This window comes from Narcine bancroftii, chromosome 3, assembly GCF_036971445.1.
Source record: "Narcine bancroftii isolate sNarBan1 chromosome 3, sNarBan1.hap1, whole genome shotgun sequence".
Lineage (NCBI taxonomy): Eukaryota > Metazoa > Chordata > Chondrichthyes > Torpediniformes > Narcinidae > Narcine > Narcine bancroftii.
This window is the reverse complement of record NC_091471.1, coordinates 96,008,667-96,035,135: the sequence shown is the minus strand read 5'-3', so window position 1 is coordinate 96,035,135 and position 26,469 is coordinate 96,008,667. Positions and strand designations below refer to the sequence as shown.

General features: G+C 40.9%; 1 protein-coding gene across 12 annotated transcripts in view; it reads left to right on the top strand.

Moving 5' to 3' along the window:
• Window positions 1–26,469, top strand: part of tusc3 (tumor suppressor candidate 3) — a 548,930-nt gene that overhangs the window by 458,372 nt on the left and 64,089 nt on the right. For 5 of the 12 annotated variants that reach the window (XR_011353547.1, XR_011353545.1, XR_011353546.1 and 2 more), the window contains exon 9: window positions 2,333–2,394. The exons of 3 other annotated variants lie outside the window; for them this stretch is intronic. Coding sequence is in view for 5 of the 9 variants with exons in the window: in XM_069924587.1 (XP_069780688.1) it covers window positions 2,333–2,361 (29 nt within the window). In the remaining 4 variants the exon portion in view is untranslated. Of the gene's footprint in view, window positions 1–2,332; window positions 2,399–6,255; window positions 6,580–10,104; window positions 10,289–26,184; window positions 26,314–26,469 lie in introns of those variants that run through there. 4 more of the 12 variants (XM_069924588.1, XM_069924591.1, XM_069924590.1 and 1 more) reach the window with 4 other exon arrangements.

The following is a 26,469-nucleotide window of genomic DNA, read 5'->3' as shown; positions in this document are numbered from 1 at the left end:
AATAGCAAACCTATATTACTAATTTTCAATAGCAGGCCAATAATAATCCCATAATTTATAATAGTGTTGACACACAATTGCATTTAAGGAAATACTATATAGAGGCAGTATGATTCCTTTTTTCAACAAACAGAGATAAAACAACTCTTGAGTTAACATGGACCAATTAGCTTTTCTCTAGTAGTCTGCAATAATTGGACAATGAATGAGTAGGACTTGATACAAGGTAAGATACAATCAATAGAGTTCTGGATCTAAGAAGGATGAAAGCTGGAGTAGCTGGGTTTAGATGAGTTTTGAGGATTCTGGTTGTAAATTCAAAGCAAAGCTGGAACTTAATAATGTTACAGATGAAAGAGTGAAGGAAGAAATATGAGACTCTCTGAAAGTGCTTCATAGGTAAACAATTGTTATAATTCCATCCCATGTTGGTAACTCGTACCTTGTATTGTCATTTATTCCATTTATTTTAAATTTATTCCATTTCAACATACTCATTTAATAGTCCTGATCAGGGATGTTTATCTAGCTTGGATGCTTCTGTGGAAGATGAGAACAGACCCATAAATATCTGAGAACTGTATGAATGTAAGAATGTAATTCATTGCCAATGTGCAATTCATCAAAGTGAAACCTAAATTAATGGTCAGGATGTTGAATACAAGAGTTGCAACATCATCGGGATAAAATATTGATGAGATTACATTTGGAATACTGTGTGTAGTTCAGAGCCCTTAACGAAAGGAAGAAGGATGTCATTAGTTGGAAAAGGTGTCGAAAAGATTCACTGGAGCATTACCATAATTAGTGGTCTTTACTTATAAGGAGAGACTGGCTAGGCCTGGGCCTTTTTCCCTGGAGCATAGGAGGCTGAGGGATGATCATTACAGAAATATATAAAATCATGTAAGAAACTGATCAGGTGAATGGTTTTTCTCAGTCAAGGAGAGTATGATCCACTGGTGGTCCATGGGTTTCTTATAGATGATCTGTGCTAAGCAATACTCATAGCAGTCTGTAGGTGAATAAAAGGTTGACATTTATCCAATTTTCTGCACTTTTAAACAAAGGAGCATAGAAATATAGGATGATTATGAATATGATCTTAATTTATTTGAAAGCACGTCTGTTGATATAAGTTATCTGGTTTATTCAAATATGTGTAAAATAGGTGGTATGATAAATCACCCTTAAGCTGCACAATGACAATATTTGCACGATTCAAAGACCAGAAATGTTTGAAAGCTGGATCGTATGATTTTTTTTTCCAATGTGCATATTACCAGTTCTACTAAACTGTGACAGTTCTCTTTCACTCTTGAATGACCAAAAGCATTTTTTGGTATGATTTACCCAGCTATATTCAAGATGCAAACATTGTGAGATATTGTAATGATTTCCTGACTAAAATCAATTCTACCTTACTTACATTTTCCACCATCAGCACAGACCAGTGAAGCAATGAATGGAATCATATCAGCAATAGATACTCATTGTGTTGAACTGTTTGCAGCAGCCTTAATTTTAGTGTTTTAGCTTCTTCCTCAAGAGAATTTTTTGTTCAGTGAACTGAATTTTATGAATTTCAACATTGATTATTAAAGCAGTGAATTATTGATCCTGAAATTGTAATTTTGCTTAGATTGTAACTGCAATGTGCTTTGGATAATCAATATACTTATCACAAAATTAAATTACAATTTGCTATTATTAAGTTTTTATAATGTCAATAATGTCACCAAATTAAACATAAAATTCATTATATATGTTTAACTACTAATTAGTACACTGCTTTTCACCAATCATATAGATGTTAAAGAAATCACTTAAAACAAGTCAAGCTAGTTAATATTATGATCAAACAGTATATAAAGATGAAAAAATATGAAGAGAAAACATATATTTTGAATACAGATATGTTTCTAACAATTCTGGATCTTTCTTTAAATTATATTTTATCATATTTGACTGCCTGGTTTCCTATAAAATAAAATGCAATGCTATTGACATTCAGTTTTTCATTTTAGATAAGATAATAATACTCACAATAAAAGTTTATATTGTATTTATTTCATTAATGAACTTCACTCTAGTCTTCTTTTTTCATCTTCGATTGAACATTTCTGAGCACAGGAAACTCATATTGTAATGGGTCATTATTAGTACTGCTAAAATGTAAGACTATCTTGATAAATTAAGCCTTTCAGCACAAATTGAGGACATTATTGTGGACATTATGCTTTTCCAGATTTGAGAGATCAATTTTTGCATCGGATCTTGGTGAGACTACACCTAAAGTACTGTGTACAATTTTGATTTCTTTTTTCTTCAGAGGATGTGCTTTTAACAGAAGGAATATAACAAAGAATCACCAGACGAGCTCTTAGCATACAGGTCAGTCAAATAAGGAGAGATTTAGTCTGGACCTTTAGCTCTTGAAATATTAAGAAATGACCTCACAAGAGAATGTTAAATGTCTTAGTAGATTCAGCAGAACACACAGGGAGGTTGTTTTCTCTGGCTGAGAAAATGCTCAGCAGATCAAGGTATGCATGTGGAGAAAAGAAAATTCTGTTAATGTGAAAGATGGATAACCTCACAGCAGAACAGGTCCAATCCAATATAAACAGAAAAGAAAAAACAAATTACCTGAATGTTAAAATTCATTATTAAATCATGAAGAGTTGATGTTCCCAAACACAATATCAGGAAAGGAGATGCTCCCCCTCGTGTTTACATTGGAGATGTTTTTTTAATATAACTTTATTTATTTGTTCAACAAGGTTATTACATACAGTAAAAAAAAGTACATATTATGAATGATTTAAAAAAAAGAGAAAAAAAGAAAAAAGAACCCCCCCCCCCAGCCCCCCGCTCCCCCTCTCAGCCACCTCTCTTTAGGAGAGGCAAAGAAAGAAAAAAAACACTGAGATATATTTACTAAAATCTAATCTAGGTAAATTTAAATGTAAATATTCTGAATATAAAGACCACTTATTAAGAAAAAAAAGAATAATTATCATGTAAAACATACGTGATTTTTTCCATTACCAAACAAGTTTTCATCTCATTACGCCATCTATTAATATCAATCACATTAGCATTTTTCCGTGTACTTGCTATACATTTTTTTTGCTACAGATAAAAGCTAAATATGCAAAAGCAATCTGAAATGTGTCTAATCCCAAATCATTCAAAGGATTCAACTCACCCAGCAAAAATATTGTTGGATCCAGAGGTATTTTGATCTTATACAAATGTTCCAAAAACAATTGAATTGCTTTCCAAAAAGATTGTATATGTACACATAACCAAACAGCATGAAAAAAAGTTCCAACCAAATTACCACAACTTTTTTAAAAACAAATTAATCTCTTTTTGGAAGAAAATGTTAACTCTGTTCAGAGTAAATTTATATTGTGGGATGCTATGAAAGCTTACTTGAGAGGTCAAATAATTAGTTATACCTCTAAAGTTAAAAAAGAATTATCTGGCAGAGAGCCTTGAATTAGAGAAACAGATTGATGAATTAGAAAAGGAATTTCAGAGAGATGTGACAGAAAATCAGAAGATAGAGTTGTCTAGATTGAAATTGAAATACAATACGTTGCAATCTTATCAATTTGAATGCTTGATTAATAGATCTAAACAACGGTATTATGAATGGGGTGAGAAAGCGCATAACTGCTATTGCATGGCAGTTAAAGAAAGAACAGGTATCAAGGGTTATTAATGCAGTCAGACGAAATTCGTCTATTACTTACAAACCTCATGAGATTAATGATGAGTTTCATTCATTTTATAAGAAATTATATACTTCTGAGGAAAAATAGGAGAGCGGATTGATTGACTCCTTTTTATCGGTGTTGAAATTACCGGTACTAGGAGAAGACATATTGGAGCTGGAGGCTCCTTTTACTGATTTAGAAATTAAATCGGCTATGTTGGAAATGCCGAATGGAAAATCACCTAGTGATGATGTGTTTTCGGCTGAATTTTATAAGGTATTTTATGATGATTGATCTACAGTGTTTGGAGATGTGTTACAACAGATTAATGAACATTATGATCTACCTGAATCATGCTCTAGTGTCTTAATTACTGTAATTCCTAAGAAGGATAGAGATCCATTAAAGGTGTCTTCATCGGACCAATTTCTTTGTTGAATGCAGACTATAAAATAATAGCTAAAGTATTAGTGAATCGATTGGCTAAATTTTTACCTAAGTTGATACATGTTGATCAAATAGGTTTCATAAAGAATAGATATGCTACAGATAATATTCTTCGAGTGATTAGTTTGATTAATAAATATCGTCAATGCCCTGACCATCCGATGGTGATATCTCTTGATGCAGAAAAGGTTTTTGACAGAGTTGAGTGGAACTTTTTATTTTAAAGTCTTAGAGAAATTTAAATTTGGTCCTTCTTTTATTGGTTGGATTAAAGCTTTATACAATAAACCAATAGCCAGGGTATTGACAAATGGTCAGATCTCGGAACCTTTTAAATTAACTCGTTCAACTCGACAAGGTTGTCCTTTCTCTGCAGCTTTGTTTGCGTTAGTATTTGAACCTTTAGCACAGTTGATATGACAAAATATACAGATACAAGATATGAGAGTTTTAGATGAGGAGTATAAAATTAATCTATTTGCTGACGATGTATTGGTGTATTTAACAAACCCAGCTCTGTCACTTTTACACTTGAAGGAATGTTTAACACAATATGGATCTTTGTCTGGATATAAAGTTAACTGGGAAAACAGTGAAATTTTACTGATTGGTGAAGGAGATTATTCAGTTTATAGGAACATTGGAGGTCTTTGGAACAAAATGTGACATTCTGATAGAAAAGAGTAGGAGTTAAGTGGACAATTAAAGTGTAAGGAAAAATAATGCTTTCTTTTTTAAAATATTTTTATTGAGTTTTACAGAAACCCTTTACATAAGGTAATGATAACATAAATCTATTCATATCATATACATAGCACATATCAATTGAAAATTAGACACATACCCATAATTGTTACATAACTTATTTCATTCAGGACATCAAATTCTACAATTATAATAATTAAGCAATTAAATCATAACACATACTAGGTCCAAAAATAATATTGAATACAAAAATTATACAAATAATCCACTTAAATACCCTTATACAAGATATTTTGTACTTCTCTGATGTGATCATATTGTTCTGTGATATCATCTATAATCTGCAGTTAAAGCCCTCTTTACTTATTTGTCTTAATAATAAAAAGTAATAAATTTATCCCTACTAATCCACCCCTCTCTCTAAACAAGATTATCTGTATATATTCTAAATATGAATCGATTAACGCTCCCTGCCCCGCGCACCCCCAAACACCAGGCAGGGAATAACCAGAATATCCACCCCACTTAAATCCTCAGATTATGATAATTGTTCATGAATGAGCCCCATATCTTATCAAATTCACACTTTACGCCTTTAATATATCACTTTTTTTTCCAAACCTTAATAAGACATGATATCATATATATGAAAGTGAGTGAGTGAAACATTATCTTTCCATTTCATCAAAATTGCTCGAATGGGCTATCAACAAAGCATTGCTCGAATGGGCTATCAACAAAGCATTGCTCGAATGGGCTATCAAGAAAGCATTGCTCGAATGGGCTATCAACAAAGCATTGCTCGAATGGGCTATCAACAAAGCATTGTCTTCAGGGTTGAGGACAGAGATATATCCTCTTCATGATAAAAAAAACAAATAAAACAATCAAAGGGCTTGGTTCTAATTTATTCTTAAGAATCGATGATAAAGTTTGGAAAACATCTTTCTAAAAATGTTCTAAATTTGGACACTCTTAAAACAAATGAATCAAAGAAGCTTCAAAAATTTTTCAAAAATTTTTTATCTGGATCCAAATCCAGATAAAAACAAGATAATTTAACTTTAAACATATATATTCTGTGCAGCACCTTAAATTGCAGCAAACCACACCATGCACAAAATGAAGATTCATTAAGAGTTGTGTCTCAGTCCTCATCAGAGAATGCTCTGTTCAAACCACACTCCCAAACGTTCTTAATCCTGGTCATTGAGGCCATTCTTAAATCCATTAAATTATTAATGCTAAAGACAGGTACTCTACAATTTGTACACAATCTACATTTGATTTTTTTCGATGTTGACAAGACCAAATTGTGAATAGCAAATACAAAGAAATAAGTAATAATGTCTTTTCATCTGGAAATATGTTTCAGTCCTTGGCTGGTAGAAGAGAAGTTATAAGATCATAGGTGGATAAAAGTGCCCAGAATAAGCGGAAAGCTGGTGAAGATGCAAGAGTGACCCAAGGAGTCATGGAGGGGAGAGTTCCCTCTGAATTCTGATATAATAGGCAGGAGAATATGTGTCCATTAACTGGACCTCATTGAAGGAGGCAGAAATTACAAAAGATGATTCAGTAAGAGGATCAGAAGACCTGTTCTTTCCTATGTATGAATAAGGGATGAAGGTGAAGGTGTGGGAAATAGATGAAGCAAGGGGTCAGTCAATTATGGTGGAGGGAAAGCCACAAGCAAGGATAAAGGACAGTATCAGAAATACCTGTGTGGAAAGTATTGCTTAACGTGAGTTGCACATTGGTGCCACAATTAATGTTGACGTCATAATATGTGGGTTGGATCTGGTTTTGGTTGCTGTCTGTCAGGAGTTTTCAGGTTCTCTCTGTGACTGTATGAACCTCCCATGCACATATTCCCCTCTCCTCTCTGCCTTCCACAGGAACCTCTCCCTCCATGACAAGACCAAGGAATGCTCTTTCCCCACCTTTCTTGGCACCTACTCCTGTAACCGCAGAAGATGCACCATGCACCCATACCTCCTCCATCACCGCCATTTTGGACTCCAAACAGTCCTCTAAGTGGAGAAATACTTCACTTGTGAATCTGCAAGGGTCATTACTACATCAGTACTCCCATTGTGATCTCCTCTACATTGCATAGACTGGACGCAGACTGGGAAATTGCTTTGTTGAGCACCTCGGCTCTCTCTGCCGCAATTGTGTGGATCTCCCAGTGGCCACCCATTTCAGTTCCCCACCCCATTCCTTGCTGATGTGTCTGTCCATGATCTCATGCACTGCCAGACTGAGACCATCTGCAAGTTGGAGAAACAACAGCTCATATTCTGCCTGGGCACCTTCCATTCGGATGGCTTTAACACCGACTTCTCTGGTCCCATGACACTCCCACCCCCATGTTTCCCTATGTCTTTCCTCAATTTTTATCTCTTTCTTTCTCACTCTCTCTTCCCTTTTCCCACTGACTCCTTTCACAGAGCCAAAAACAACCGCCCCCTCAATCAATTCTCACCTTTCCTCTGTCCTGACTTCTTATCGTATTCAATTAATATTTTTTGTCTACAATATGCTCTTTCATGCCAGGCCTCCACCTTGAGGTTGGCTATAAGCGCGGAGGGAAAACATAAACTTACCTTTCATGGAGCAGTCCAAAAATGCTCCTGCGTCCCAGAACAGTTCCAGCTGCTTGGGAAATTATGGGTAGGAAAGATGGGCATTCCTCTGTCATGTTTTGAGCTGCTGATGAGCAAACCCAAAGGCCAAAATTGCCTGGGTGTCAGAACGGCCAGTGGGGCTGTCACAGCCTGCACTGGCAACTCCCTAATGGCCTCCCACCATCCGCCCCCACCCTGAAGGTCCTTGCCTTATGGCCCTCGCTGACTGCCCCTGCCCCGATGACCCCTTCTGACCATCCCTGCCCTGAGGGGGTCATGGAGGGGGAGGGGTAAGTGGGTGGGAGAAAGAGAGAAGATGTGTCGCCAGCCCCTAACCAACTGCTTGCAGCAGCTGAACATAAATGTGAGGCGCTTTTACACTCAGGCTTTTTCACTGCATGAAAGGGACTAATCACAGCATCTGCAGACTTTTGTGTTTCACTCTGGTTATTTCACACATCCCAAAGAATTACCGGTAGTTTAATAAGTTGCTGTAAATCATCCCTTGGTGTGCTTAACTGACAAAATATCAGAGCTGTTAACGGTTATGTATAAAAGAGTACTTGTTTCAGCAATACTACGTGAATGGGACAAATGATACAGTTTCCCTTGGAGCCTGCATGAACAAAATACCTCCTTCTGAATGGAATGGAATTGAGTCTTACAGGAAGCAGGTGGGAGGGAATATGGTTGAGATTGCTTCTGGTTTATCATGTTTCTTCAAAACTAAGCTGTGCCTGAGGTGGAGACAGAAAATCAAAAAACCAGGGTGGAAGATTTCAAGTTGTTTATGAGTTCAAAAATGACACCAATATCATTATATCAAAGTTGAAGAATGGGGCCCAATTAAGACTGAAACAAGGGAAGTTCCAATTTTTCTACAAAGAAGCAGGCAAGTTTTGCCCCATGTAGGTTCCAATGTCTGCACCTTTGACCTAAAGAAAGTGAGTAGAGTTAAAGGTAAAGTTGTTCAATGTCAGAATATGCTCATTGAAGAAAATAAGTGTTTCTTCTATGTTAAGGAAGAAATATAGGGTCATCAGACTATCCTGGTAAAGAATGTAGAGATAATGTACATCCATGATGAAGAGGAGCTGGTTGGAACAAGGAAACTGAAAATTGTCAAGGTAGTCCAGGGCATGAGAGGTGTCATGGATGTAAAGTGGAATTGGATTGGACCTAGATAAAAAGAATGGATTCAACCAAGAAGAAATAATTTTGGTGAGGGAAAAATCAAGATTGGACTGGCCTGCTTATGGTTTTTGGGCAGGAGGTAGGAGTGTGCAATAATGTAGGAAGCTGCAGAGAGAAGATCTCTCAAGCAACAAAGACAGTGATTGCATGGGAGACAATGGCCTGATTTTTAGTGATGGAGTTATGCTCCAGAGGAAGTTATGAGAAGATGTTTGAGAGTTGACACCATGGGTCTTCTGAAAATGAGATTCCGCTGCCTGTATCAGATCAGGTACAAAGACTTAATCTTTGTGAGCTTTTCACTGGAAGACTCCAAAATCATAGTTCATAATGAAAAGTTACTCACTAGACACTTCAATAATTAATACCATCATTGTCATGAGTAATTAACCAAGAAACCTTAGGTAACATCTTACATGTTCTCAAACCTACCTTTTGCAGAGCACCTTCACTGATCATAACACTTTAATGAACAAACTTCTGATCCAAATGCTGAAATGATTTTCTGCATGTGTTTCTAGTTGTGCGTTATTCATTCTGAATGAACCTTGAAAAGACATAAAATTTAGTTTGATGTTGCTCAAATGCATGTGGATTCTCTTACCTGGAGGGAGACCTTCTCCATGGCTGTTCATATTTGGTCCTGACCTCTCTCCTAAGAACATCAGTGTCTTTGTGTCATTGTCTTTCTCTCTCCTATGTTCTTGACAGTCATTTGGTACAGTATTTTGCTGATGTCTGATTGGTGGAGACTGTGACTTTAAGGGATAACACCCTTTGCAAATTGATGTGCAGCAAATTGTCAGAAGTTGCATTGTGTAGTATCTGGTCCCAGTGGAATTAAACAAGTTCAATTTTCGTGCACAGTTCTGAGCATTAATCGCATTAGTGCCATTTCAAATGGGAAGAATTACTCTGAGGGTCTGTAAGAGCGAGCTGTTCAGTAAACTAAAGGCCATTTTGCACCATTGTTCACCTAGAGTTGATATCCTCCACTAAAATTATAGGAGGATTATTGTTTTCATTATATTTTATTTGAAGAAATATTAATGTTTCAGTTAACCCAAGAATGATTTCAGGAACTACAACCTATGAGAGTAGCCTGAGAGGCAAATTCAAAGCCCAAGCTGCTTGTAGCCTGATCAGATCAATGTATTTTTAGTCAATTTCATAATGTTTTACCTCGTTACAGTAAGATGGCATGGGCATTTAAAAGATCATTAAACCATTTATTAATCATAGAGCAAATTTTAGATTTACAGAGTAAATTATCTTTATTTGCTGGCTGAACCTTTCCACATTAATAAGGTCTATAAAACATTTTTGAATGGGCATGCATGCACAGCACAAGTTTGTAGACAACAATATCTTATTGCCTTTAATTTTGTAACCTTCCTCAGGTGTCAGGGGAGAGGTGATGCAGTGCTAAAATGCACACAAGGCCTCCATGGGTTATGAAATGATCCCTATTTTGCAGAGATAAGTCAATTTTGTCCATATAACAGAAAATACGCATTAGTCAATGTTGTGGTGCCAGTAACATCCATCAATGTTATGATTGACAATAAACCACTGAACACTGAATTTGGTAGATTTTTTTTTAATTTCAAAATCAACTTTATTCAGCATATAAAATGTATATACTGTGCAAGGTCTTTTCACATTCAGAGTTCTGCATTTATACATAAACGAAAACAATGCAATTTTTTGAAAACATTTATAGTGTCATATTGGTTTGTACATTCTGCTATTGTACCCTTGTAATGCTAACTATTTATAGCACCATTGCCACCAATGTGCCCCCCCCCAACCAGGATCACTTCCCTTTCTTTAATTTGAGGGGCTGCTCCACCAGTCTTAGCCCCTCATTATTGAGTGGCAGAAGGATCCTTTATTCAAAGTAAATTATTTACAATACAAGAAAACCATTCAAGACTTTTGACATTCATTGTGTCCATCATATCGATACATTCTCATCATTGTACATTTTGCACTCTTCTTTCCATTCTCCATTACCACCACTGTGCCATCTTGTCATTTCTCCCCCTTCTGTTGGTTGAGGGACTACCCCTCAGTGCTCAGTAATGGGAGGACTCTAGATGGTGATTCTTCCCCACAGTGCCCTCGCATTGGCTATACCAAACCTCAGTGCATCCCTCAGCATGTACTGCAGTCGTCAGCATTCTCCATGTGCTGAAAAATAAACAGGTTTTGGGCAGACCAAAGAGCATCTTTCACCAACATGATGATCTTACAGCAGTTCTGGATGTCAGACTCAGAGTGTGTCTCAGGAACAGTCTGTAGATGAGAGAGAACTCTGTCACACTGCCGCTGGGGATGAACCTTGACAAAGGTCCCTGCATCGTAGTCCACACACTCCTTGTGAATCTACAATCAGCAAAGAGGTGGGCGACAGTCTCCACTCCACTTCAGATATCCCAAGGACAACATGAGGAGGGTGATGTTCCAGTTGTACAAGAAGGATCTCTTTGGGAGGGCTTCTCTCATTGCCAGCCAGGCCAAGTCCTGGTGTTTGTTTGTGAGCCTTGGTGATCTAAACCAGTGGTTCTCAACCTTTTTCTTTCCACTCACAATACTACTTTAAGTATTCCCTATGCCATAGGTGCTCTGGGATTAATAAGGAATTGCTTAAGGTTGTATGTGGGTGGAAAGAAAATGTTTGAAGACCACTGTTTTATTCGTACCTAATTGACTTGTTATGTGCACGGTTTCATAACCTCGAAGGAAATGGGCCAATGACAATTTTTCTCAAGCAAAATATTTCAGTAACAATTGGATCTAGAGCAATTATTCTCAACCTTCCGATTTCAATCACATACCACCTTAAGCAATCCCTTCCTAATCCCAGAGCACCGATGCCATAGGGATTACTTAAAGTGGTATGTGAGTGGAAAGAAAAAAGTTGAGAACCACTGACATAACCGTCTACACAGGGAACTCATCCCTCTGGATCCATCGTGTCCTCCTCTCTCAGTTTCGGCAGCACATTTCCTGCTGACCACTGACTAATGCCCTTATGACCGAAGGTGTTGTTCTGGAAAAACCTTTCAATGAAAGTGTGACAAAATTTAGCTAACTAGGACATTGCATGGCAACAGGGCCAGGCCTATCCTTTGCGATACCTGGGATAGATAAAATCTCAGCACTTGGTGCCCTCATTCTTTTGCTCCACGTACAACCTGATGCACCCACACACGAAGCCAGTCATCAAGATGAGAGCCACGCTGGGTATGCCCTTGCCATTATTTTCTAACGACTTGTACATGGCGTTCCTTTAGACCCTATACATTTTGGACCCACAAATGAATCTGAAAACTACTTTGGTAACTGCCAAGGTGGATATGTGGAGATTGGGCCACACCTGTGCCATGTACTGAGACCATCTCGCACCTGATGACCAGGTTCTTCCCTGTTATCAAGAGGGAGCAATGAGCCCATAGTCCTAAGTTTTGGTAGACCTTTGCAATGCACTCAGACCACTTCCTGTTGGATGCCTCAGCCCCTCCACACCACATACCCAGCACCTTCAGGTTGTTAGATCTAACAGTGAATGGAAGAGCATTGCCTCAGTCTTTTTCTGGTTTACTTAGGCGGCTGATACAGACTCAAAATGTCCGCATGTTCTGATCAGTCTCCAGACCAATCATGTATCCAAACAGAAGACAGCAACGTCATCCATATACAAGGAGGACTTGACTCGAATGTCTGGGCTGCCTGGCAATGCCACTTATCTTATGCCTCCATCTTTTCTGATAGATTCAGCAAAGGGATCTATGCATCACGCAAAGAAGACCAGAGACAGTGGGCAGCCTTGCCCAACTCCAGACTTGATGGGGAAGCTATCTGTTTCTTACCCATTAATTTGGACTGCACTACAGATGTCTGTGTAGAGCAGTTTAATCCAATTCTGGATTACCTCCTAAAAGTCAATTTTGGAGAGCACATCCATCATGTATGTGTGCAACATCCGGTCGAAAGCCTTCTCCTGGTCTAAGCTGGCCAGGAATGTGTCCACCGCACCCCTCCCCCCCCCACTCCCCCCACCCCACTCCTGTCCTGCACATAGGGGATGGTGTCCCTGAGCAGCGTAAGGCTGTCAGAGATCTTCCTGCCTGGAGCTGTGCAAGTCTGGTCTGGGTGATTCACCTGCCTCAAGGCAGACTTGATTTAATTGGCAATGGCCTTACACAGGATTTTATAGTCCACATAGTCCACATATTCTTTTTGAATATGCTCTTCCTCAGAGTCTGACAGGAGCATTGTATACTTCCAGTAGCTCCAGGCCCACGCACAACTCAGCCGGTAGGTCATTGTTTCCAGGAGTTTTACTCATCCCAAAGAAATGGATGGAGTCCATCAGCTTGCCCCAGAGTAATTGGTTGAATCAGATATTCACTCTTGCTGTTGTCTAAGACCTCCATGATCAAGGACAGAAAGATTTATGAGGCCATTCTGTCTGTAGTCTTAGTGTTGTACAGGCTGGCCTAAAAGAATTTACCGATCCTCTGAATGTGCATCTGCGAGGATGTGACTGAGCAGTCCTCTTCCTTAAGGCTGTGGATCACAGAGCTTCTTCTGTGAATATGGTAGATGTGAATGGTCGTTTATTCAGCACAGACAGGTCTTCCAGAGGATCTCTTTCTTCTCTCCTCTCCTTTCCCTGTCCTGATTCAGCAGTACAGTTCTGTTTTATATTGGTCAAACAAAAAAAGAAACAATAAGTGATTAACAACAGTTTCAGTGATCATAATTACTTTTAAGATTCTGCAAAGATAAGTTTACGGAATTACATTATTACAACGAGAGCACATCCCAACTGGAAGAACCAGTTTGAATGTTCCAGTACCATCGGCTACTCTGAGGGGTTCTGAGTGCAAATCCCAAGATTCTGAAAATATACTTTTATATCATTGTTGAAGGATAGTTTCTTGAATGAATGAAAGCTTCTTGTTACGTATATAAGCACTTGAACAGATATACTGAAATCTTTGCCCAGTTACATAATACACACTAACAAACAAGAGGTATGAATTAAAATATGATGGGAGAAAAGTAAATATTAAAAGTATAAAATAAATATCACAGTTGCAGTTAATGCTAAAAATGTGATGTTACAATAGTGCAGACATATCTTTGGTAGTCCTTGAGTAGTATAATGGTCAGGGATGATATTGGGAGGCTCAAGAGCCTGATAACTATAGGAAAACAACCTGTTCTTGAATCTAGAGATGCTGGACTTTAGGGTTCTATACCTATGCCCTGAAGGTAGAAGTAAGAAGAGAGCATGACGAGGGTGATAAGGATCCAATGAGATGTTGGCCGCCTTCTTGAAGCAGAGCCTCACGTGGATGTCCTCAATGGATGAGAAGTCGCTGCTCACATGCAAGATCCCCAAAAGGTCATACCAATGCCCAAGTTAAGTAAGATGATCTGCTTCAATGACCACCGGCTAGAGGCACTTGTATCCATTGTGATAAAATGCTTTGAAAAGTTGGTTATTAAACAAATCAACTCCTGCCTCAGAAACAATTGGAACCAAACCAGTTTGTCTATTGCTACAGCAGGTCAACAATGGGTGTCATCTTGGTGACCATCTATTCTGCATTAGATCACTGACAATAGATCACAAGAACACCTAAATTAGGCCCACTGATCACTGATTACACATCAGCATTTAACACCAACATGCCAGCAAAATCAAACTCAGGGATCTCGGACCTTCAATTTCCTCATCGGAAGAGCCAAAATCAGTGAAGATTGGCAACAACACCTCCTCCTTGCTGACCATCAACACAGGGACACCTCAAGACTGTGTTCTTAGTTTCCTTCAATGTTCCCCCCTAAATCCTTGATTGTGTTTCAGTGTCAGCCTCAAAACAGCCTAGAAATTCGCTGATGACTCCACTGTTGTTGACTGAATAACAGGTAATGATGAGTCAGGATTTAGAATGGTAATTGACAATCTGGTTGTGAGGTATCAAAACAATATCCTTGCTTTCATCGTCAGGAAGACCAAGGAGCTTATTACGGAAAGGGAGACTAAGGGACCAGGCACCTGTCCTCATTGGCAAGAGATGAGTGGAAAGGGTTGGTAGCTTCAACCTTATGAGCATTCACATACTAGAGGGCCTCTCATGAGGTCAGAATATCAAGGCATCTGTGAAGAAGGCACACAGTGCCTCTGCTTTCTGAAAAGTCTGAGGAAATATGGCATGTTGTTGAATGCTCTGTGGAACTTCTACAGGTGTACTGTGGAAAGTATACTGACACTAAGCGGTGACTTAATGGAGTTGTTTGACATTATGAGAGTCTTTGATAGGGTGGACAGTCAGCACCTTTTTTCCCATGGTGGCAATGGCCAATATCAGACATCTGTTTCAGGTAAGTGAAAGAAAGTTTAAGGGAGATATCAGAGGTAGGATTTGCGGGTACAATTGGGGTATTTAAAATAGTCTCAGATAGGCGCATGGATGCAGAACAAATGGAGAGTTATGGGCTGTGAGAGAGGGAAGGGTTAGATTGATGTGTAGTTCGTATAGATCAGCATAAAATTGTGTGCCAAAGGGCCTGAACCGTGCTATACTGTTGCGCAATGTGGTTTGGAAACCTGAATGTCCAGGAATGCAAATGGCTGCAGAAAGTTGTAAACATAGCTAAATCTATTACAGGCTCCCTTAATATACAAATAGCCCGAATATTAATTGACAAAACAAACACATTCTGACCTGTATATTATGTCGCAGGGATATGTCTGTAACCATGGCCACCTAATGTCTTACCTCATCTCATCAAGGTGTTTTAATGAAAGCCAATTAACTTGAACATATATTTATTGTTTTCCCATATAATGATATAGAATCAGGATAGCCTTTGCACAATGATTAGTTTTGCTGCACTGAAGTATCAGTGAATATTACAATTTTCAATTATCCTTGCATACGTATCAAATCAGGATTGCCTTGTCTCTTTCCAAAGTGAATCTATTAAATAATCTCCTACGGTAAAGCTGCCTACCTATGGTCTAAGAGATGATCATGTCTGATTACTGCAGAGAGGTTACATGTATATAGTTTTATTTTTGAATAGTGTTTCTCATTTGAATTAACTAATATTTATGGGCACTCGTATCTGCAGGTTTCCATAAATTAGCCTTTTGTAAGTCAGGGAGAACCTAATATTGATTGTTTCATATAACTGGGACAAGCAAAAATAATTTGTTGTGGATGTGACATGTTGGTAATTTTCAGAATGACAACCTGTAAATAGCGTAACAGTATTGGGATCAGTTTTGGACCCTCAACAAATTACAGTCGATAAAATGACTTTGATGAGGAGACAATGCATTTCAGCCAAATGTGCTGAGAAAGAAAAGTGGGTGAGAAGGCATATTAAAAGGATATAGTGTCTGCAAAGGAGAACAAGTACCAGTAGGTTAAGTGAGTGAGCAATGGGATTGTCTCATAGCAGATGGGGAATTTTAAAACGGGTTTTTTTTTTTGTGGCAGCAGGGGCCACAGTAGCTGCAACAGAAATGGACTCTGCAACTGTAATCTCATGGACCAGCATGTCCCATACTCTACTGTCTAAATCGTTTCTCCTCCAACTAAACCCATATGGGTCACTTTAAACTCTTTTAACAATTAAAATCAAACCAAGCGCAACAACTAAATTAAATGAATACATGCAGTACAAGTGATATTCCACATGATGTTACATGAAATTACAGTTGCACCACCTCCATCCTGTTTGTCCCTTATAGAAATAATTGGTGTCCAACTATTAGCATGACAGTGATGCTCTGGTGGAGGTTTTTTTTTTCAGTTTACCAGCAGTCTAAAATTAATGTTTCCACTGATACATACAGCCGCAAACATCCACTGAAGGTAACTATGCACACTGGAGGCATCATGTTATTTAAGTAATGGCTTGTTAATTTGATGACTGTCTCACAGCATGGGCTAGACAAAACATTTATCTTGTAGCGTTCGTGCTACATGTGCGTGGAGAAGAATGACACACACACCAAAGCCTTGAAGTCAAGACTGGTTTATTGCACTGGCCGTCGTGTTTATATGGGCCTCAGGCGCTGACTTCATGGCACCGCATCATCAGAGCAATGGCCTGGGAATGGCTACAGTTCCCACCAAAGTTCATTGTCTTCCCGCCATGCAGAGGTCACCTGGGACAACAGCCAGTGTCACCCCCAGGTCCGTGAGGTCACCATGTTCATCAGCCATTTTATGGAACAGGCTGTGTCTCTGTGCGTGCTCTGCCAAACGACTTGCCCCTTCCCCCAGAACTGGCGATCGCCATTGTCCATTGAATTTGGCGGTCTGCCCCTGCGTCGCAGGAGAGAATTGGAGACAGCTCAGATATGCCAGCTTCAGGCAGTCGATGGTAAAGGTCTCCTCCTTACCACTGATGTCGAGGACAAAAGTGGAGTCATTGTCCCTGATGACCCTGTAGGGCCCTTCATAGGGTGGTTGTAGGGGTGGCTGGTGTGTGCCCCTTCGCACGAACACATACTGACATCCCCTGGGGATGTTATGTTTGGGTTGGCCATGTGGTGGGGGTTGTTGCGGGACTAGGGACCCCAGTTTTCATCACAGGTTCTCAAGGGTGGCCAAGGTGTCTTCTGGGTGTTTGTCAGGGGCAAGGAATTCCCCTGGAATAATTAAGGGTGTGCCATAGACTATCTCCAATGCCGAGACATTGAAGTCCTCCTTCAGCATGGTACAAATCCCCCACAGAACTCAAGGCAGTACATCCACCCAGTTGGGACCCTTGAACAGCCCATCGAGGCTGCTTTCAGGCGCCTGTGGAACAGGTCAACAAACCCATTGCCCTGAGGGTGATATGCAGTGGTGTGGTGTAGCTGTGCCCTGGGAAGTTAGCCAGTGCTGCCCTGAGCCCCGAATCTGGACACCAGGTGTCGATGAGTGTCCTGGTACAGGTTTCTGTGGAGATATCAGCCAGCAGGACCACCTCAGGCTGCCTCATGAAGCAGTCAACCATGGTCAGCAGGTATCTCACACCACAGGAAACTGGTAGCAGCCCCACTACATCAATATGCACATGGCTGAAACTGCGCTGTGTCGATGTGGGCCCTTTTGTGTGAGTCTGCACTTTTGAGGACTGGCAGGTTGTGCAGGCCTGAGCCCACTGGCTGACCTGCTTGTGGAGGACATGCCAGACAAATCCACTAGCCACCATCTTGACTTTGGCTCATATTGCCGGATGTGTCAGGTTGAGTATGGCAGGATGATGGGGCAAGGGCACAGTAGTGTCATATTACCTGGGCTGATGGAGGTCTTCTTCCACCCTCAGACTGAAAACAGCTGTCCTATATGTGGGTATCTTTGGGTCTGCTGCTGCGCTTCGGTGAGGGCCACATAGTCAACCCCCTGGGACAGGACGTGGACTTAATCTATTGCGGAGCATTACAGAGCATCAGCTACCATATTGCTTTTTCTTGTGATGTGCTGTATGTCCATGGTAAATTTGGACATGTAGGACAAGTCTCTGTTGTTGGGGTGACCTCGGATCTGATACCTTATTGAAGGCGAAGGTCAATGGGTTGTAATCAGTAAAGACCTTGAATTGCTGGCCTTCCAAAAAGTAACAGAAATGTCTTACTGCCAGGTACAGCACCAATAGCACTCAGTCAAAAGTACTGTATTTGAGCTCTGGGGGGGGGTGGCAGAGGTGTCTACTGAAAAAGGCCAGGGGTTGCCACTGGCCTTCAATGAGCTGTTCCAGTATGCCTCCTACCATTGACTGTCAGAGTGGTAGGTGCCTCTGGTCTGGAGTGTACCAGGAGGGTCGCCTTAGCCAGCATGTCTTTGGCATTCTGGAACACCTTTGAAGACTCATTGTCCCAGGTAATGTCCTTTGACTTGCCCACCATTAGCACAAAGAGGGGGTGTATGATGCCTGCTGCTGCCAATATGAATCTGTGGTAAAGATTTATCATACCAGCAAATTCCTGTAGCCCCTTTACCTTGGCAAAATGCTGGACTGCCTCAACCTTTTTGGGGAGGGGTGTTGACCCGTGTTTGTTTATTCTGTGACCCAGGGAATCAGTAGTGTCCAGGCCAAATTGGCACTTCATGGGGTTAATTGTCAAATCGAACTCACTCAGCCGGGTACACAGCTGTCTCAGCCGGGCGGCGTGGTCTTTGCAGCTGCACCTAGCGATGAGGATATTGTCCAAATAGATGAACGCAAATGGGACATCCCAGTCCATTGCGTCCATCAGCCACTGGAAAGCTTGAGCTGCATTTTTCAGACTGAAGGGCATGCGGAGAAATTCAAACAGGCCAAAGGGGGCTATAATCGTGGTCTTGGGGACATCCTGGGGGTGAACTGAGATTTGGTGCTACCCCGAGATGAGGTCCACCTTGGAAAACACCTGTGCCCCATGCAGGTTAGTGGCGAAGTCTTGGATGTGGGGTATGGGATATCGTTGAGGTGGCGGTAGTCGCCACATTGCCTCCACCCCCCCTTTGCTGTTTTTGGCACCAGGTCAAGGGGGAGACCCAGGGACTGTTGGAGCATTGCACTATCTCCAACTCCTCCATTTTCTTGAACTCCTCCTTTTGCAGGCTGAGTTTTCGGGAGATAGCCGGTATTCCCTGGTGTGGAGCAGGGGACCCTCAGTCAGAGTGTGGTGCCTTACCTCATACTTTGGCTTGGCTGCAGAGAACTGTGGCATCACCATTGAGGGGAATGGCACCAGGATGCGGGCGACCTCGTCAGAAAGCATTATAGAGTCAAGGTCGGGAGCAGATTGTTTGGCCAGAGGTAGAGTTTGAAAAGTTCTGGCATGCGCCAAGAACATTTGAGGTCTATGAGCAGGCAGTGGGCATGAAGGAAGTTGGCCCCTAGGAGCGGTTGTGCCACTGCCACAAGAGTAAAAGTCCACGTAAACTGACTGGTTCCAAACCGAAGAGAGATGGTGCGGATGGAGGAGCTGTTAACTGCCCTCAGTGCAGGGCCCTGTTTGCCATTGTGGGTGTCAAAGCCTGCAGGAGCAGGACGCTTATCTCAGCACCAGTGTTGACCAGGAAATGTCTGCCCAACAAGGAGTTCCAAATATAGAGGAGGCTATCATGTGGGCAAACCACCACAGCCATCAATGATGGTTGGCCAGGGTGTTTTCCAAAAACCCACAGGGTAGATGGCTTCGACAGGCGTCTGCACCCTATCGCTGATAATAGTAGCAGAACTGTCCCTGAATATTAACTTGCCTCTCCGCTGGTCTTGGTCTTGCAGTCGACAGTTTGTGGTGGCTGCTGGTGTGGTCTACGACGGCACTGGTGTCTTTTTTCACTCTCCAGACTATATTCACCCAGGGATCACTGAATTCCTTATCTGTGAGCAAGAATCAGAGATCGTCAAGCAGCTGTTCCAGAAAGATCTGCTCCAAGAGCCGGCAAGGCTTGTGGCCCTCGGTCAAAGTGAGCAACTCACTCATTAAAGCAGCAATCAGGCAGCACATTCATGCCTGAAGAGCCCGAAAGTGTGGGTTAACAGCTCTTTGAGGGCAGCCTTGCTCCAGAGGCTGCCGCAGGAAGACTACGACCCTTGCCGCTGTATCTTGATCGAGTGTGCTCACGACGTCGAAGTAGTGGGTGTTGTTGGCGACAATGTGTTTAAGCTAGAACTGAGCCTCGGCCTGCTCAAACTACATATGTGGGTGCAACACCCAAAACGTTGGGAGCCTGAGTGAGACACCGTGGATGATCGCTGGTTCCACCTGTTCCAGCATCTTCGAGTCCAACTGCCGGTTGGATCTGTTGGGGTCATCAATGTAGCATTCACACTACACGGGTGTGGATAAGAACATGTGCACTTCGAAGCCTTGAAGTCGAGACTGGTTTATTGGACTGGCCGTCGTGTTTATGTGGGCCCAAGGAGCTGACATCAGGGTCCTGCATCATCGGTGCGCCGGTCTGGGATTGGCTGTCATTCCCACCACAGTTTACTGTCTTCTTGCCATGTGGGAGGTCATCTGGGGCAACATCTGGCGTCACCCCCAGGTCCGCACTGTCGCCACGTTCATCGACCATTTTGTGGTCCCGACCGTGTTTCCATGCGCAGGCTGCCACAATCTTTTAAATAAACAAATTCAAAAGGACTTTCCAGCTTCAGTCAATTTTTATGGTTCATTTGCTGCACTGGGATCCTACAGCACCTTGGGATTTGATTTTCAACCAACCTTTTTGTAATTATTTGTTTATCTTGATTTGTGGATGGTTACTAGATATTATTGACTGCAACTATTTCTAGTCCTTTTCACACCATCGGTGAGTGGTGACCCTACTCGAACCCAGGTGAAATTCCCGGGAAGGCAGGATCTCCCAGGCCTTTCACACTTTGGTCCAAATTCTCTGGAATTTGCCTTCCCCGGAAATTTGGCAGAGTTCCGCCCCCAGCGATGATGTGTTACTCAAGGCTACTCTAACCAGAGTTCTCAGGATCATGGAATTGGACCTTTATGTCGCTCCCCATTCTTCATTCAAACTGACCTTCACTGATATGTGAACTGAATATGTGGTGTTTATTTCATCATCATATTATCATGTATCTTTAAAGCATTTCTTTACCCAGTGCTTCAATTGACATTGAATGAGATTCATATTTGGTGATATGGTCCAAATGTTTAATGAGACACACCCCCACCCCCCATTTATTGTGCCCCCTGAGCCCCTGGCCATTTATCACCTGCCCCCAGGGCCATTTGTCACTACCCCCCTTCCCCCCCCCCCCCGCACACCCCACCTTGGGGCTGTTTCAGGATGTCACGACAGCAGCACAATGCAGGATCAATGGCTGACTTTGTCACCTATAATCCCTCACACAGCTGGAACTGCTCTGGGAAATGCATAGTGATTCCAGCTGCATAGGGGATTATGGGTGACAAGGACGGCCATTGACCCCACATTGAGTCACCATCGCAAAATCCCAAAGCGGCCCACTGTTGTTAAGTGGTATGATCCTTTATTTTAATTGCGTATGTGATGCAGCGTGCAAGCGCTAATGTCACGACTCTTCCCCCTCCTTGGCCATTTGCCTTTTCACACTGCAGTTAGAGGGTGGTCCAGGAAAATTATCCTGGTCTGCAGCCCTACCTCTTAGGCCTACTCTCAAGCTACGGAATCAACTCTGACCCATTAAGTGCCGGGAGCAGCATGAGGTGTACTTTATAATGATGAAACACCAGACCGGTGATGCTGTAACTCAGAACCACATGGATTCAAACTTTTTTTTTCTGAATAGTGGTTGACAGATAAATAGCTAATGAGAAGAGGAAGCTCCACATTCTCAATGATGGTGGTTACCAGAATGTAGATGCTAAAGGCAAGGCTGAAATATTTGTAACCGGCTCCAGCCAGAAATGCCAGATGGATGATTCATCCACTGAGATCCCACCTTCAGAGAAATCATCCAATTTGATTTATTCTACATGATGTAAGGTAATGACTGAGAGGAGTGGATACAGCAGATGTTATGGAACCAACAATGTAATATTTTTTCATAAAAAGCGAGGTGCATTCAACCTTGTTAATCCTGTCTACTGTCAATCATCAAAAGTAATAGAAAGTGTCATCCACTCTGTTGTCAAGCAGTACTTCCTTACCAATAATATACTCCCTGATGTTTAGCTCAGGTTTTAGCAGAACCTCTCAGCCCGACCTCAATGCAACATTGCTCCAAACAAGCAGACCACACAGAATTTTACCAAGTGGGGCATCAAGAAGCCCTGCCAACCTAGTCAATGGAGATCAAAGTCATAATGCTATACACGTAAGTGCTGGAAAAATTCAGCAGGTTACACAGAATATATAGGAAGCAAATGGATCTAATCAATGTTTCAGGCCTCAGCCCTTTGTCAAGATAAAAGCAAAAATGGGCAGGTGCCTGAATAAAAACATGGGAGAGGAGAAGAGGAAGAAGGGGCAGAGGGAGGAGCACACGCCAACAGTAAGAGGTCATAGGTGGATATGGGTGGGATGACAGAAAAGAAAACTGAGAAGTGATAGGGGAGGGGTAGCTCTCTGAAGAGAGGGAAAAGGGGGGATCTAGAGGAAAGGAGACAGAGGGATAGGGAAAGAGAGAGAGATGGAGAGGGGTCTAATGGAAATGGAGAAGTCGGTGTTGATGTCGTCTGGTTGGAAAATGCCCAGACAAAATATTAGGTGTTGTTCCTCCAATTTGCTCAATAAATTCAGTTTGCCAATGCACGAGGCTATGGGTAGACATATCAGTGCAGGATTGGGGTGTGGAGTTAAAATGTTTGGCTGCTGGGAGGTCCCTGTTATTGAAGCAAACAGAGCTTATGTGCTCAACAAAACAATCTCCCAGACTACAGCCAGTCTTTCCGGTGTAAAGGAGGCCTCAATGGAAACACCAGATGTAGTCGATGACCCGTGAAGATTCACAAATGAAGTGTGGCTTCTCTTAGAAGCACTGTTCAGAGATCTGAATGGTGGTGAGGGAGAAAATATGGGCACATATTTCCTGTGCTCAATGGGTTAGAAACCGAGGGGACAATTAGTGAGAAGGGCTAACTGGAAGAGGGAGGGAACAGTCACTGAGGAGAATGGAGAAGGGAGGAGAGGGGATGATGTTTCTGGTGGTGTGATTACGTTGTAGTGGTGGAAATTGCTAAGGATTTGTTGGATGCAGAGGCTGCTGGGGTAGTAGGTGAAGACAAGGAAAATCCTGTCCTTGTTGCATCTAGGGGCAGAGGATAACTGGGCAGATGTATGGGAAATAGAGGAGATGTGGGGTTGAGTTAGTGGCAGTCAAGGGGAAGTCTTGTTATTTTGAAGAAGGAGGACATTTCAGATGTTCTGAAATGGAAGACCTCACTCCGGGAACAGAGGCAGAGAAATTGAGAGAAGGCTTCAATGAATGGATTTTTTCCTCACGTGAAGGAATGTAGTTTGCACATTGGAAATCAATCAACCCAGTTCCAGAGTATCACTGCAGGAGTCCCTCAGCTCAGTGTTCCAAGCCCAACCATCTTCAGCTACTTTAATGATAACCTTTCAACCATTAAAATCTCAAAAGTGGGGATGCTTGCTGATAATTGCAGAGTGTTTAATTCTATTCCTAACTCATCAGCGAATGAAGCACTTTATATCTGCCACCTTGATAAATTTCCACCATAGAAGTATCCAGTCAGTGACCATTTCCAAGAAGAGATAGTCCAAGAACCTACTCTTGACACTCAGTGACGTTACCATTGTGGAGTCCGAGGTTAACGATCAACCAGAAACACAAAAAAAAATCTTTTTCTTTTGCCCATGTTAGTGTTGAGCAATGTTGGGATGAGGTCAGGCTGAATGGTTCTGCTAAAACCCGAGCTAGACACTAGTGAGGATGTTATTAGTAAGTAAGTACTGCTTGATATCATAGTGGATGACACTTTCTATTATTTTTGATGATGTAGCCATTAATACCATGGCTATAATAGTAAGTCAAAGGCTGGGTATCTTGGAACAAGAGACCCTCTCTGACACTCTAAGGACTTTCCACTGTCTAAGAGACGTTTGGAGAGAGCATTTCAGAATACACTCCATTTGCTCTGATAAATGCAGATTCAAGTACTCTCAAGAAGCTTGACATCATCCATAATACAGCAGCTCCCATTTACTCGTCTGCTCCTTCCTCACTTGCAGCATCACCTGCTGAGTATTTCCAACATTACTTCAGATTTCCAGAGTCTGCAATTTTGATTTTTAATTTCTCAGAATACTGCTCATTTTTGGTCTAATTATTTACAAAGGATTTGGAGGCAGTACAGAAAATGTTCAATATTTGATTCCCGGTTTGAAGAATAATTCATTGGGTTTGGTCTATACTTACTGGAGTTTAGGAGAATAAAAAGGGACTTCTTAGAAACATCAGATTTTGCAGGTGATTGACAAGAAAGGTGCTGAGGTGGTGCTTTCCCTCATGGTACAACCTAGAATTAAGAAACATAATATCCCCCAGTTAAGGTGGAGCTAAGCAGAAATTTCTACTCTCCAAGGGTCCTGAATATGCGCGATTATAAATACCAGAGAGTTGTGAAATCTTAAATATATTCAAAGTTACCATAGAGTTTTGAACTATTAGAAAGATGAGAGTAATGGTAATTGAGCAAGGAAGTGATGCTCAGCTCAAGATCAAATTATATATGATTTTATTGAATGGCAGAGCAGACCTGACATAAACGTGTCTTCTGCTCTATTTCTTATGTACCTAGATCCTTATATCAGACCTTGAAAAGCTTTAATGGTGATTCAAAGTAGCAATTTGATAACAACCCTCATTTCACTGAAGATTTCATTTTAAGCTCCTCCTGTCAAAATATTTCTTTATCATTTCATATTTGTAGGAATCTTAATCAATAATAGTTCATTAAAATATATTGTACTCAAAATGTAAGAATGAATCTTAAATGATAATTCAACTTGAGGTTGAAACATGACTCAATTGTACAGTACTTTCAGCTCAAAATCCTTAATGGATTCTTTCCAAACATGATGTATTTCAAATACAATAATATGAATATCAATCCAACTAAGGAATATAAAATCTTTCATAATGCCCAAAAAACATGTTTTTTTATGGATTGAATACAAATATTTACTTGGAAAAATTGACCCTGTAATTATATCTTTCTCCTAGCAGGTGATGAGGTTTAGGTACAGTGGAGTAAACAATTATTTTTCATCCAGATTTCTATTTGGGTGGGAGAGGGGAGGGTAACACAATTTATACCAGTAGTATTGTATCCTGTGAGGCATAGAAATCTATGAAACAATTCACTGCCTTGGTCAAATAAGGAGAGAGCTAATGTAAAAAAAAACATTTTTTTTAGTTCGGATGCATACCTAACTCAAAATATGAGAATGGGCACATAGACTAGAATCTCTATCTTAAACTCGTATGTGGAATGGAAGCTTTGATTAATTTGTGTGAGGACTATTGAGGAAATGGGTGAGAGAAGCTTAGGTGTCTTTGCACTTACCCTTAAAACTATTCACTTCAGCTTGAGAGACTTCAGTGTAAAGATCTGCTTTTCTCTAAAATCAGACCCTGATCCAACCCAATAAGGCCAATCCAAGTCCAAGCACTTGACTATTGACATTCGGAACCCTGTACCGTTTAGGCACTCGGCACATCATGTGCCCATTGTCTCCACTCCCTCTTCTCTGTGATGTAAGACATGCTGGATTTAAATATTTTCCAAATACATTTTCTTAACATGAAACAATAATTATGTTTCATTCTCTGTGGACACACCTTGATTTGCAGAAATTTCTACTTGTACTTCAGATTTCCAGCAACTGAATAATTTTGTTTTATGACACGTAGGTATTTGTTCAATAATCATGTTCAATTCATTTTAATTTTATTTTTTTAAATAATTATCATCCATGTATATTCTTCTTGCTTGTCAGATCCTAAGTGATTCTGGATGTTTAAGAACACCAAATACATTCACATATGTAAAAATTATTCCCAACGAAGGACCAGATCCAAAATGATGATTATCCATTACTTCCCACAGAAATTGTGTGACCTCAAGATTCAAGATTAAATTTATTGTCATGAAATAAAAACTGTGTCATATTACAAAAAATTGCTGTAAGGCAGACAGATTCATTATTGACATAAATTGTCTTTAGCGCCTCCTACAGTCAGTGAAAGAGAAGCAAAAGAGAGTTCCACGAGTGTCTGTGGAT